The 14,149-nt window shown below is 48.1% G+C and overlaps 2 protein-coding genes across 2 annotated transcripts in view; one reads left to right on the forward strand and one right to left on the reverse strand.

Annotated features, from left to right (window-relative positions):
- Positions 1 to 1,666: 1,666 nt before the first annotated feature.
- On the reverse strand, positions 1,667 to 5,848 carry TMEM186 (transmembrane protein 186). Its single transcript, XM_075010932.1, has 2 exons — positions 5,633 to 5,848; positions 1,667 to 4,639 (listed from the first exon to the last, which is right to left on the reverse strand). The coding sequence occupies exons 1-2, from the start codon at positions 5,846 to 5,848 to the stop codon at positions 3,851 to 3,853; spliced, it is 1,005 nt and encodes a 334-aa protein (XP_074867033.1). The 3' UTR covers positions 1,667 to 3,850.
- PMM2 (phosphomannomutase 2) overlaps positions 5,794 to 14,149 on the forward strand; it is a 28,886-nt gene continuing 20,530 nt past the window's right edge. Inside the window, exons 1-5 of the mRNA XM_075010933.1 lie at positions 5,794 to 5,924; positions 7,367 to 7,478; positions 8,498 to 8,574; positions 9,817 to 9,908; positions 11,044 to 11,143. Of these exons, the coding sequence (XP_074867034.1) occupies positions 5,856 to 5,924; positions 7,367 to 7,478; positions 8,498 to 8,574; positions 9,817 to 9,908; positions 11,044 to 11,143 (450 nt within the window). The 5' untranslated portion in view covers positions 5,794 to 5,855. The remainder of the gene's footprint in view (positions 5,925 to 7,366; positions 7,479 to 8,497; positions 8,575 to 9,816; positions 9,909 to 11,043; positions 11,144 to 14,149) is intronic.

Here is a 14,149-nt window from a genome sequence, read left to right on the forward strand (position 1 = left end):
GCAGCTCAGGGTAGGGGTCATAAGGCCAAATGTCAGTGAGGGATGTTGAAACCTTATATATTAGTTCCAAGGGCCCTCTCAAACAGGTTCTGGGCAAATTGCCCCTTTTTTCTTACTCTGCAGAGCCCTGAGTCCATGTTTTATCCATATCTAACCCTGTTTCTCATCATGGAGTAAATCTTGCTCCTGCTGAGCACATCTTTGGAAAGGGAAGGATTACTTGAGTTCTTGTCCAAGGAGCAGCAGAGCTCCTGTCCTTGGTAAGGAGGAAAGTAATGGATTGCAACAGTGATTCCTCCAGCCTTCCCAGGTGCACATGGCTGTGCAAACAGTTGTGGGGAGGGACTATGCCCTCTGTGAGACTGCCAAAAGCCAACACAGACAACGCTTCTCACTAGAGTATTCTGTAACTGGAGAGGCATTAGACGGAACTGACTCCTGTGAACTTTCAAATTAATATATGAAGTAGCACAGCTTCAATTAAACAACTCCGCTGTGCCATATGGTTTACTTGTGTTGACATTTGTATGTTGTCACATGACGATAAACGTAGTATGCATGTTAATAAAACTAAACTGTGCTGTATAAATCTGCTTAATTACATGTCATTCTGTATCAGCAACACAAGACAAATGAAGTCAGCACTTTATACACTGGGTTGTTTTTCTAATTGGTGAAAAGCACAGTCTACATCACCAACTAATAAAGTTATGCTTGCACTTTCCATAAATCAACCCAGTTCACATATTCCTATAATTCTTTATTATAATGTAAATCTTTAAAAATAAGCTCGCTGTTGTTTCTGCAAGCCCAATACTACAATGCTATTCCTAAGAAAATGAAATTGGCAGTTTCAATTAGTAAAACTAAAAAAAGAAAAACAGATCATAAGCACCTGAAAATGCTTAAAATTCTTTGTTTCAGTAACCTAAGATGGTGCCTGTAGTTCAAGGTATGAAAATATTTTCCAAAATTGAACAGCGACCTGTCTCTGCAAATCTGTAACATACATCTCTTCAGAATTATTTACCCCTTTTGTACATTTGCTTTCACATGGTTGAAACAGATGTTCTCTTGCAACGCACTTTTGTGCTAACTGTGCTTAGAAGTAGCCAAACAGTTAGGCCGTGGCTACACTAGCCTCCATCTTTCAAAAGGAAGATGCTAATAAGCCACTGCCATGAATATGCAGGGTCTCATTAGCATAACGGCAGCCACATGCATTTCGAAAGTGCCGCTTTCAAAATGCATGCCATCGGTGTAGATGGGTCTTTCGAAAGCCCCTTGATCCCATTTGGTTTTGGGAAGAAGGGGCTTTCAAAACCCCTGTCTACACCAGTTGCCTGCATTTCAAAAGCAGCACTTTCAAAATGCACACAGCTGCCATTATGTTAATGCAGCACCTCATTAGCATCTGCCAAAGTGGCTCATTAGCATCCCCCTTTTGAAAGGCAGGAGCTTGTGTAGACACGCCTTAGTGGAAGAGCCAAAATAGCTGTGGATAGTGTATAAATAGCCACCCATTATAAATGTATATCTCTATAGATATATCTATTTCTATTTAGATGTACAGAAATAAATATATGGCTCAAAGCCCTCCCCATGCCCCAGAGCCAACCACCCCCAGCACTCCTCTGGCCCCCACTCTAGCCCAATCCCCCTCTCCTTCTCCAGAGCCAGGCATCCGAACCACTCCCTACCCCCTGCTGTAACCCTTCCCCTGAGCCAGGCAACTCCAGCCCCTCCTGCCCCAACCCAAATGCCAGTGACTCAGTGGTGCTGCTGCCACCATCAGGCACTTCTCCCTCCAAGCGGGGGGGATGCGTGCACAGAGCGTTGGTGGTAAGTATTCCCAATGTGCAGCTCAGAGCAAGAGCCGCATTTCTTGCTCAAAAAGCCGCATGCGGCTTGAGAGCCGTGAGTTGGCCACCCTGGATTAGAGACTTTTAAACATGCTCCATGCACAGAACCCACAAGCACTGCTGAATGCTGGACAAATCTGGATCCCATTAACACCAAGTGTTGATCTGACAGAAGAACTGCTCCAAAAAGAGCAGGGGGCACACTTACCAGTTACTAACAGTCCAGAATACAAGTGAGCAACCACTTCCACCTCACCCACATGACAATGTTACAAAATTACACTGCAAACCCTTCAAGAACAACAAGAAGTCCTGTGACACCTTATAGACACTCAGATATTTTGGAGCATAAGCTTTCATGGGCAAAGACCCACTTCATCACATGCATGAGTGGGGGGGTGGTTTCACAGGGGTATTTAAAGAATGGGGTCCCAGTAAAAGGAAGGGCCAGAGTTGACAAGGTCTATTCAGTCAGGGTGGAAAAGGCCTATCATCAGTAGTATGAATGAAGAGAACAAAAACCAGGTCAGATAAAATGGGGGATATGGCCCATTATCAGTCTAATGTGGAGATGTTAACACCCAGAGCAAAGAAGCTCCTTTTCTAAGGTGTGAGCCACTCCCTGTCTCTGTGTAATCCTTGGTTAATGGAGTCAAATCTACAAATAAATTGTAGCTCAGGGATTTCTCTCTCCATCTGATTTTTGAAATGTCTTTGTTTCAGGACTGCCACCCTTAAATCTGCAACTGAGTGTCCAAGGAGACTGAAATGCTCTCCCACAGGCTTCTGTACCTTACCGTTCCTGATGCCTGATTTATGTCCATTTATTCTTTTATGGAGAGACTGTCCAGTTTGGCCAATGTAAATTGCAGTGGGACATTGCTGGCACATGATGGCATATATTATATTAGTAGATGTGCAGGTAAAAGAGCCCTTGATGGTATGGTTGATGTTGGGTCCTGTGATGATATCACTGGTGTGGCTATGTGAGCAGAGCTGGCAGCGGGGTTTGTTGCAGGGATTGGTTCCAGGCTTAGAGGTACTGTTTTGTGATCTATAGTGGCTGGTGAGGATTTGTTTAAGGTTGGCAGGCTGCCTGTAGGCGAGGACAGGCCTGCCTCCCAAGGTCTGTGAGAGTGAAAGATCGCTGTTCAGGATGGGTTGCAGATCACTGATGATGCACTGGAGAGGCCTTAAGTGGGGGGCTATAAGTGATGGTCAGTGGTGTTTTTTTGTTTTCCTCGCGAGGCCTGTCTTGTAGCAGGTGGCTTCTGGGTACCCATCTGACTCTATCAATCTGTTTCCTCACTTCCTTAGGTGGGTATTGTAGTTTGAGGAAAGCTTGGTAAAGGTCTTGAAGATGTTTGTATCTGTCTGATGGATCAGAGCAAATATGGTTGTACCTTAGCGCCTGGCTATACAATAGATCGTGCAGTATACCCTGGATGGAAGCTTTTCATGTTAATACAATTAAATCTTGATCTAAACGTGGTATACACTGAAAGTGAAGTCTCTTAAAAGACAGTAAAAATGCTAATAAGGGCTCCTATGGTTACATCTATGATAGCAAATTACATCTGCTCAGCTTTACCAATAAATAGTTTTTAACTGCCATTCTACAGTCTGAAAACCAGGCTGAGGCAGCCACCAAAAAAAAACACAAACGTCACTACCAGCAAGCTTGACTACAACTGTACATTAAAATGAAACAATTTTAAAGATTTCACCTGTGTAAGTTATCATCAGACGTGAGCATTAAACTATATATATTTCTAATATGGTTGTATGCATAGGATGAGATTCAGCTTCCATCTGAAGCTAGTTACACAGAAACTCCTAATAGGTTACTCTTTATACAAACAAAGGTGTGCACAATGGTTCAGAGGATTTATACAGAAAAATGATAATCATATTCCAGATTTCACTGATTATAAGTCTATGAAGCTATGGATGTGATGAATTCAGCATGCAGAGCATTGGAAAATGTATTAGTAAAATTCTCCAAATATTTGGGCAAATCTCTGTTTATCTACTACTTGGCCAAACCTTAGAGTAAAATATAAAACCTGTGAACTATTATGCCGTTTAAACTGGAGCAGTACTTCATTCTTGGCATCTCCAGAGTCACCCAAGGTCACCACAGTTTCAACTGGACAATAAATGACTTTCTTTCTTCCCCAAAATGTCAAATGTGCCACTTTTGCCATAGTGCCAGCTTCATTTAAGTATATCAGTCCAATCATTCTCCTGAGAAAATAACTTAAACTATACAGCATTGCAGCAGCAAAGCAAGCAATGCCAGTGACATATAACAGAAAATCCAGAGAAACCTGTTCCTGCAGATAGAGGTGATAAACTGGAGGGAGGAAGGCTATAGTCAGAGCAGTCTGCAGCAACTTCATTCTTGAAAGTATTCTACAGTATTTAATTCCTGGGAACCTGTAGACCAGTTTGAACTGTTCTTTGTCCTCAGTCATAGACTCTTCCAAGACTCTGTTGGTGTGGCTTAAACTACCAGCACATCTGTACTGTGCCAGCCAGGTCTGCCTCAGTGCTAAGCGCTGCACAGAGCACACAGGCAGTGCCAACACTTTGCCTCTTGAAACGGTAGTGTCAGGTTGCCATCTCTGTGGCTGTAGGAACATATGAGTCTTAAACCAACAGGATTTGTACTTGTCTTGTGTTTTCCACAGTCTTGCTGAAATCTCCCTTTGTAGAGCCCTCCCAAAGGAAGGTGTCATCAAGTGAAGTCTAGTCCTAATTTTGAAGAGTCCAGCCTAGAAGAAAATGTTTCCATACCCAGCCATTAAATCTTTCAATACTAGCATTACAAAACAATTACAGCTACTACAAGGTTTGTACTTAAGCAACATGCAGCCAACCAGTATATAGAAGTTACATTCCTACAATGGTGTAAAGTTGGGGTGAGGGGGAGAGAAACCTATGGTCCAGATCAAGCCCATGAGGCTCAGGGTTTCCTGCCCAGCCTCTGCAAGTGAGAGCACCAAGCCTCGCCAGGGTGAGCCAGGTAAGCTGGAGCTGTGGCTGGATCAAGGCTCTGCGGGAAGAAGATCCTCCTCAGTAGGAGGAAGCAGGGTCCCAGAGCGGGAGCTGCACCGGTAAGTGCTTCCTCCCCCAGTTGCCCTAGCCTGCTCCTGGACCCTCCTGTCTGCCTGCCCCCTCACCTACTCCTGCACCCTGCTTCCCAGCCAGACCCCCCCCATCTCCCAACCTGTCCTCCAACCAGAGCCTGCTCTTGTCCCCACCTCACATTACTCCCACCCCCAGCCCACTCCTGCACCTCATCTCCTGCCCAGATCCCCCACTCCCAACCTCCTCCTGTACCCCACCTTCCACCGAGACCCTGCATCCCCATTCTGCTCCCTCGCAGCCCCTCCCACGCCACGTGAACCGTTAACTTTGGCCTCACCCTAGAACACACCAGGCCCCACAAAATGTACCCGCCCGAGACTCCAGAGGAGCTGATCTGGCCCGTGAGGATGAGGCTTGGTTCGGTGGGGGAGCGGTCTCACTTTGGTGTGGCGCTCGCGGCTTTTTCAGCGGGGCAGTGACCCCGCCCCGCACTGAGAGACCCGGGCCAGACCTGCTCCTGCTGAGCCGCGGGCACAGCCAGCCCCGAACCCTCCCTGCGCAGCACACAAGAAGCGAAAGGACCCGCGAGGGAAGCAGAGACTCGCTTTGTGCAGCGCCGCGCACAGGGCGGGGCGCGTACCGGACCCAGCCGGAGACCGCGTCCCCCAGCGCCTCACCATCTCCATCCACAGCCCGGCCACGCTGCGCCTGCGCGGTGCTCTCCGGCTGCCCCGTACGTTGTGTCCGGCGCGCTGCACTGTGGGAGGGCCGGTAGGTGTGGCCCGCGGGCGTTCCTCAGGGGAGCTGTTGGCTTCCCAGCATCCTCCGCGGCGCGGGGCACGCAGAGACGGAAGCGCCTTAGGCGCCCTGCTAGCCTGAGCCAACTCATTCATCCGCAGGATGGCGGCGCCGGGCGGTAGTGTCCTCTGCCTCTTCGATGTGGATGGGACCCTGACGGCCCCCCGGCAGGTGAGCTGGCGGCTGAGCTCCGGGCGGCTCTGGGGCGGTGGGCCCGAGCCGGGAGGAGCTTGGGCTGGCGGAGCGCTGTTTGGCTCGTCGGGGAGGAGGTGACAAGCGGGTGAGTGGGGGTGAGGCCAGCGCGTGCACCTGCCAACCGCTGCGAGGGGCCGGTCGGAGCCGGCAGGTAGCTCTGTGCAGGCCCGGGGCAGGGCTGGCCCCAGAGCCGCCTCCGAGCCAGCGTCCCCTGCGCTCCCTGCACGCCTGAGGGGTGGTTCTGGTCAGGCTGGCAGGTTGGTGGGCGATGGTTATGTTACCTGGGATAGGTCTGCGCTTTCAGCCCTGGTGTAGCCCAGGCCGCCGTAGTACGAGGGCTCGTTGCCGTGAGTCGAGCTGTGCGAACTGATCTCGCTGCGCAGCTGGAAAATTGGAGGGGAAATAGTTGCAAGTTGACCTGAGAGAACTTCTGCCGTTAACCAAAATGCCAACATTTATTTTGGGTCCGACTTAATATTTCATGCGATTTTACTGCTAGTAAACGCGCTTAAATAAAACTGAGGTAGACTTGGGGACACAGCTCATTTCATATGCAACCCCCCCCCACACACAACTTTTAAAAAAGATTTTTTGGAATTAAATGATTGTGCAAATTTGTCATGTCTTTGGTGGACCCCGATCTGTATTCCTGAGGAAAATAAGTTTTGGCTAATCATACTCACATTGCTCTATTGTGAGAGACACCCCACTATAAACATTTCTTGTTCCTTTGACATCCGTATGGCCAGTTTTCTTCCACCTGGAACTCTGAAAGAGTAGCCCTGTAGAAACTGAAAACTTGGTGACTAATAGTGTGCGTGGCTATTTTTAATTCTGAGCCTTCATGCTGGTTACAGTTATTTTTTAGTAAGAGTTCAGGTGATGGTTGATGCTGGGAAGTTGGATTAACAGATGCACCACAAGACATTTGAGTGCACACACTACTAAATGAGAGTCTGCTTGACGACTTCGTGCAAGGCCATTGACTGACAAACTGATACAGTAGTTCAGAAGGGATAGGAACTAATACAGTACATTGAGGATGGGGGTGGCAGAGGAGGTGTTATATAAAGCAAGCTTAAATTGTCCATCGCTGCCACGTGGGTTGAGTTCGGTGTACGCGAAAGGCAGAAAATATAGTTTCTGGATTATAGCATTTTTATACTGTCCTGATTATTAGGGTGCTGATTTAAGAAGCATGTTGTGGTTTTGTCAGTTCCATTGTTTCAGTTATTCCGAACCCTCTGCTAGCACAAATCGTTCTACAGTGGAGGATGGATTTTGTTGAACTGCCAATATATCTCACTTTGAGAATCCAAAGAATTAAAAAAAAGTGCCATTCAGATTTTTTTCAGCTGATGCATTCATGGTAAAAGTAGCTAGGCTCCCTACAGATGTCAATTGTTCTTTTAATCTAGAAACTCACAGCAGAAATGGCAGAATTTCTACAGAAACTGAGGAAGAAGGTGAGAGTTGGAGTTGTAGGTGGTTCAGACATGGAAAAAATTCAAGAGCAGCTGGGAGATGATGGTAAGAAAAAAAGATGTGGCAATCAATATTGAAATAAATTGATGATAAGGAAGTTCTGATGGGTAAATACAAACCCAAGTCTCCCAGATACAGTCACCTTACCTCAGTCGTTACTCATTAAACACAGGTTTCCTTATCCTTGTTCTCACTTTCTCTGTTTTTATTATATTACACCAGTTCCATGAAATGTTAGTTACTTATAGTCATGCTCAGAACCTGCTCAAGTTAGCATATGACATTTGCTGAATTGTATGGGGACCCAGCTGTCCTATCTAGTACCTGTGCTTTTAGGTAAGATGATTTTATATCTTAAATTTTCTTCTTAAGGGATTGCTATTGGAATGAAGTCCTGACTTCACCCTAGCATTGTAGTAAGATGTATTTATTTTAACATAATCTTTATAAAATGGAGTAGTGTGCAGGTCATTACATAGGTTATTTAATGTGTTATTAGATAGCAGCTCTGAGATGCAAATCTGGTTCTTTACCTTTTTAACTCCATGTAATATTTTTAATGTGAAAGATCGGTATTAATAGCCTTTCATAATTCACAAGTATGCAAGCCCAGTACATGACACAAACACTCTATAGAATTATGGTTTCACTTGGCCTGGAAGTGGCTTCAGAAGTCATCTTGTCTTAAGCTAGCAAGTTCCTGATTACTCCCAAATCATTTCCAGAAGTATTACAATTATTGCAAATGCTCAAATAAGCATGTGATTTCACAGCGTCTCTTGAGACGAATATTTGGAATATCCCAGAACTGATCCGGAAGTGCTTTTCTTCTCGCTCCTAGTTGCTCACATGGTGTAAGACTCCTAGTGACTTAGAAGGAAGAATAAAATAAAGAGGAACTCAAAGAATCTAATTCTGCAGTATCTCACCAGACAAGTACATATATTTTGTGTTTAATATTCTAAAACCTATTATATTTAATATGCTTAGTACTGAAAGGGTTTGCATACGATAAATTAAGGAAGACAAAATATATACTATAGCAATCTTTGTTTGTATTTTAGTGGTTGAAAAATTTGACTACGTCTTTCCAGAAAATGGTCTTGTATCATACAAAGATGGGAAATTTTTGTGCAAACAGGTATGTTTAATAAATTCTGTAAAGTATTTGATTCAAAACAAGATTTTTATGCTAGTGATTCTGCATTAAGTCCTATATCTTGTTTTGCAACTGCAGTTCTACTGATCGTTTAACCAAGTCTCAGATTGTTACTTTATATTTTGACTTTTGTTTGTACAACTGAGTGTCCATCTTGCTCTCTCAAATTTGGGGATTGACACAAGTTGTAGGGCCAGATCCTCACCTCAGATCTGGTTTGTACTGCTCAAAACATGGTAGATTTGGCTAGATGAGAATGTTGCCAGTATGACAGTTCCTAAATGATGTTTCTCTTAGTCTCTGGCATAGGGGTCATGGAGCCCTTTAATGATTCTGAGCTCATGGAATTTCCATAGCACTTGAGCCTCAATGAGAGCGCCCTTAAAGTTACTCTGGATTATATCTGACCTCTAGCAGGTCTGAGATTTGGGAAGCAGAAAGCATGGCTTAAAGCTAACTTTCTTCTCATCTCCTTTCCCTCACCATCCCCCAGATGAATGGAGGGTACACCCCACCCCACCCCCCTGCTGCTTCTGCTTAGGATATAGCTCAGAGAGTGACCTCTTGAGTGAGTGTGTATTTTACAAGCTGCAAGTAATAATTTTAAGAGGATGAGAAGATACTGTTGATGAAATCTAATATTGTGATCTTTGTGCCTCATTCCAGCTATTTGCAAATGGAAACTAGCTCAGGACTCAGACTATAGCTAAAGCAGTTGTTACCAGCTCATTTGGCAACCAGCTCACTTTCCCACATTTAACTAAGCTGCACTAGCCACTGTCTGCCCCTTTCTGTTCCATGCTGCATTTCCTAACCCACAGTGTGAAGCCAGGGGCGTAGTGGAGTATGTTCTAGTGAGAGGCAGTGCTCCCTGTAAGCTGAGTGCTTGGGCAGCTGCCTAGGAGAGAGTGAAAAGCTGCATCGCTGTTTAGCAGAGCTCTCATAGTGCCCACAGTTGGCAGCATGTGTTTCCATTATTCCACACCTGGATGAGAGCAAACATTGGTGGGAGATGATCAGTTGCTCTACACAGCAGTATATAATTTAAAGTAGAGAATGGGAATCTACAATACTAGTGCTGTACATGTACTGAGAACCACTTACTTAAGATCTGTTTTTGTGGGATTTGCTATACACAGGTATCCAAAACCTGAGTTGTCAGGAAGTTACTTTGAGGACCCCGAATTCTGGACCTATAGTTGATCAGTCTTTTTATATGTTTAGAGTATTCAAAGTCATCTGGGTGAAGACTTGCTCCAAGATCTAATCAACTATTGTCTGAGTTACATTGCAAAGATTAAACTGCCAAAGAAAAGGTAGGTATTTGTGCATGTGCATCTTAGGGAGAGGGTGTTGAGCAGCGACATGGAAGACAACGTCCAGTCTAGTTAGTTTGATGAATTGTGTGGGGACATACCATACCATTGAGACTGATATTGTTCTGGTAATCCCGTACATAGAAAGACAAGTTCCAATATTGGAGCAAGTGAAGAAGGATTATGCAAAGTAAAGATTATGTAAAGTTGCTGAATAGGGAATTGCTTATTCACCATAGAACAAATTGCTTTATAAAATCGAAAAAGACAGAACACTGTGTGCTCATTGGGATTCCTCCTATTTTTATTCCCCGGGGAGGGCAGATTGCATTTGGTGTGAAAGGAATTTTCCTAGACCAGTGGGAATTGAAAGGCATTGTTCCTTCCATAAATTGAAGCTTGCAAGTTTACCTCTAAAATTTGATATGAATTACCCTGCATAGTACTGGGGAATACAGCTGCTGGGAACACTGAGCTAGATGCTTTGCTCTACATAGTTGGGATAAAGGGTACAAAAGATAAGTTTAAGCTACTCTTGCAGCACCCCAGTATTGGGGCTGGTTAAGAATTGGCCGAAGGTGGCTTTCAGTTATGACCAGCCAGAGGGTCAAGAGGGCTGGGAATGATTGCTAGAGTGAAAGGGTGTCTTAGCCATGCACCCTTTCCCCTGGGAGTGTCTTCTATATCAGGGTAGTGTAGAGATGGCTAACGGGGCTGTGCACCAAATAACAGTCCTCCACACCAGGCAGTCATATCCTCTTGGTTTTCTGGATGCATACACAAAGGAAGAGGAAAGGGGCTGAGCATCTGATTCACAAGGCTATGAGCCCTTAAAAGCTATTTTTATCAACAGAGTACAGGGTACTCTGATGTCCTAAGGTAATATCTACTTGAGTAATAACATTCTGTAATTTTAAAGGCGCACTTATGTGTTTTCCTGAGCTATCGCTTATGTCATGGGCAAATCCTTTTAAACTGTAGTGTTTTCGTCATATAATGCCACTTTTGAAGTACTCAGACAGAGCAAAAGTTCTTGAGATTAAGCTTCAGCAATCTGATCATATCTGTGGTTGTCTTTTAGATATATGTGGACTTGTGTCCATTTTCAGAAGTGATTGTGGATTCTTTTTTTCAGGGGTACATTTATTGAGTTCCGAAATGGGATGCTGAACGTGTCCCCTGTTGGGAGAAGCTGCAGCCAAGAAGAACGAATGGAGTTCTATGAACTTGACAAAGTGAGTCAGTTTTTAAAATAGTTTCTCTTATTCCTCACTGTTCTACAGGACAATGCCACGGGTGAATTCTGTTTTCAAAAACTGCCCTTTCAACACTCCAGCCCTTTCTCCCTGCTGTTGGTTAGTTTCATTGTTCAAATTCCAGGAAATGTAAAAAGCAAATGAGCTGATTTTACTTTCTCTTTCTGATGCTCTAGCACAGAGGTGTCCCAACATGTTGCCTGCAGGCCAGAATCCAGACTGTTGCGTTTTTATCTGGCCTGCTGAGCCGGCAGCGGTGCCATTTTTAAAAGGCACATTGGGCGGCTCCAAGTGTCATGTAGCACTTTAAGAAGCCATTTGTGCCTTCTGCGGCTGCTGCCTGACTCCTCCTCTAGCTCCCAAACAGCACGGCAGGGGCAGCGCCCTGCCACACTGAAACAGCAGGCTCTGCAGGCTGCCTCAAGGAGCAGAGTGCCACAAGGGCCCGCAGAATCTGGGCAGCCCCAGGGCTGAGAGTTGGCAGCCCTAGCCCCAGGACAGGTAAACCCTGGCAGCCCCAAGGCAGAAGAAGCTGGGGAGCCAGCAGGGGATGGCAACATGCAGAGCTCCTGGATTTGGAGGGGTGGTTTGGGTCTGTGAGTGGGGGATTAAGCCTGGGGGTAGGTAGGGGGTTGTTTGAAGTTGTGAGGAGTCTAAGGCAGTGTAGGAAGTCCTAGACCGCCCGGCCCTTGGCCTAGGGCAGGCGGCAACCAAAGAGGGGTTATAACACTGGCCCGCACTCAGTTCGGGGCGGTCAGCAGTTCTCGTTACAAAACACTGCAGGTCCCAGCCCTCGGGCTAGGGCCTGCAGCCGTTCTTAATAGCAATATGATACCGGCGCAGCCCTCAGTCCAGGGCGGCCGCAGTTCACAGTTGCAATACCGTGCCAGCCCAGCCCTGAGTCCGGGGCGGTCAGCAGTTCACCATAGAAGTACAATTCCAGCCCAGCCCTCCGTCCAGGGCGGGGCAGCAGCTCACTGTTGCAACAAGGTCCCGGCCCAGCCCGCAGTCCAGGCCAGGGCAGCAACACAACAGTTTGAGCACAGGCCCAGCCCTCAGTTTGGGGCGGGGCCACAGCACAAGGGTTTAAGCACAGGCCCAGCCCTCAGTTTGGGGCGGGGCCACAGCACAAGGGTTGAAGTACGGGCCCAGCCCTCAGGCTGGCCCTGTCAAGGAGGGGGTAGGGGGCCGCAGGCCCTCCCACTCTATTGCGACCCGGCCCGGGGCCCTGGGGGTCGCTCACACACGACCCCGGCAGTGGGGATCCAGACCGCAACACACTGCCATGGATTCAGGAGCGTCGTTCCCCGGGCCACTTCCTACCTCAGCCTCCGCTGGCAGAAGGTCCCAGTCCATCTGGTCGGGGGGTCCCTCTAGGTCAGCCTCCTCCAGGTCGTCCACCTTCGGGGGCTCCGGCCAGTCACTCATCTCAATGTCATTGGGATAGACAGGCAGCGGTAGCCCGGTGGACCTGCGGCGATCCTGGGCCTGAGGGCTGCAGGGCTCTGTTAGGACTCTGGAGCGGGCCGCTCCTGGGGCTTCTTCCCAGGCAGGGGGTCTCCGCCAGCGTGAGGGTCCTGGCAGGTCTGGGAAGTCCGGGTAGTCCCCCTGGGGCATCTGGATTCAGGGTTGTTCGGAGCCGCTGGGGGCTTGCTCCTCCAGCGGGGCTGGGCGGCGACAGGCCCTCTGCCCTTGGCGCCGGGGAGCTCATGCAGGCGTGTCCTCCCTGCCCGGAGGCCCAGCCTTTTAATGAGTCCTGAGCCCCGCCCTGGGCTCTTCTAGCCCTGGGCTCTGCCCTCTGAGGGGTTGGCCTCTGGTATTCTGACTCCAGGCCCGCCCACCAGGGCCTCTGCGCAGCCTTGTCTGCCTCTGAGTCTGCGGGAGGCCATACTGACTCACTACACTCCCCCCCCCCCCCCCTGCCACCCCCACCCCAAGTCAGTCTCCCGTGCCATGGTGGCGGACTCCTCCATCTCCCCCAGGCGGGAAAGGAAATCGGCATTTATATGGTCTTTCCCAGCCCGATGGCGTACGTCGAAGGCATATGGTTGTAACGCCAAATACCAGCGCATAATACGGGCGTTGGTCTCCTTCATTCGGGACAGCCACTGTAACGGTGCATGGTCTGTAACTAGGGTGAAGGGGGCGCCCAGCAGGTAATATCTATGGGCGTCACAGGCCCACTTCACTGCCAGGGCCTCCTTTTCTATTACGGCGTAGTGCTGTTCCCTCGGAAACAGCTTCCGGCTGATATAGACCACCGGATGATCTTTGCCGTCGATCTCCTGGGACAGGACAGCTCCCAGGCCTACTCCCGATGCATCGGTCTGCAGGATAAATGGACTGGTGAAGTCGGGGCTGTAGAGAACCGGTTCCTGCATTAGGCACTGTTTCGGTGTCTGGAATGCCTTATCGGTGGCTGCGGTCCATACTACCCTTTGCGGCTGGGCTTTTGTCAAAAGCTGCGTCAGGGGGGCGGCAATTGAAGCAAACTCCGGGATGAAACGTCGATAATACCCTGTCAGTCCCAAGAACCGTCATACCTGCCGCTTGGTACTGGGGGGAGGGCAGGCGCTAGGGCCTGCACCTTGTCTACGAGGGGCTTTACCTGGCCCCCTCCTATAGTGTACCCGAGGTAAGTTGTCTCCTGCCATCCAATGCAGCACTTCCTCGGGTTCATGGTCAGGCCTGCTGCCCTCAAGGACCTAAGGACCGCTGCCACCCGGTCCGGGTGTTCCTCCCAGTGGCGACTATAGATGACGATGTCGCCGAGGTAGGCCGCGGCGTAGTCCCGGTGGGGCTGGAGGAGACGGTCCATCAGCTGCTGAAAAGTCGCCGGGGTGCCGTGGAGACCAAAGGGCATTTGGGTGAATTGATATAGGCCTGATGGAGTTGCAAAGGCCGTCTTCTCCCGTGAGGAAGGTGCCAAGGGGATCTGCTAGTACCCCTTGCTGAGATCAAGGGTACTGAAATAGCGGGCCGCCC

Source organism: Carettochelys insculpta, chromosome 16, assembly GCF_033958435.1.
Source record: "Carettochelys insculpta isolate YL-2023 chromosome 16, ASM3395843v1, whole genome shotgun sequence".
In the NCBI taxonomy this organism is placed as follows: domain Eukaryota; kingdom Metazoa; phylum Chordata; order Testudines; family Carettochelyidae; genus Carettochelys; species Carettochelys insculpta.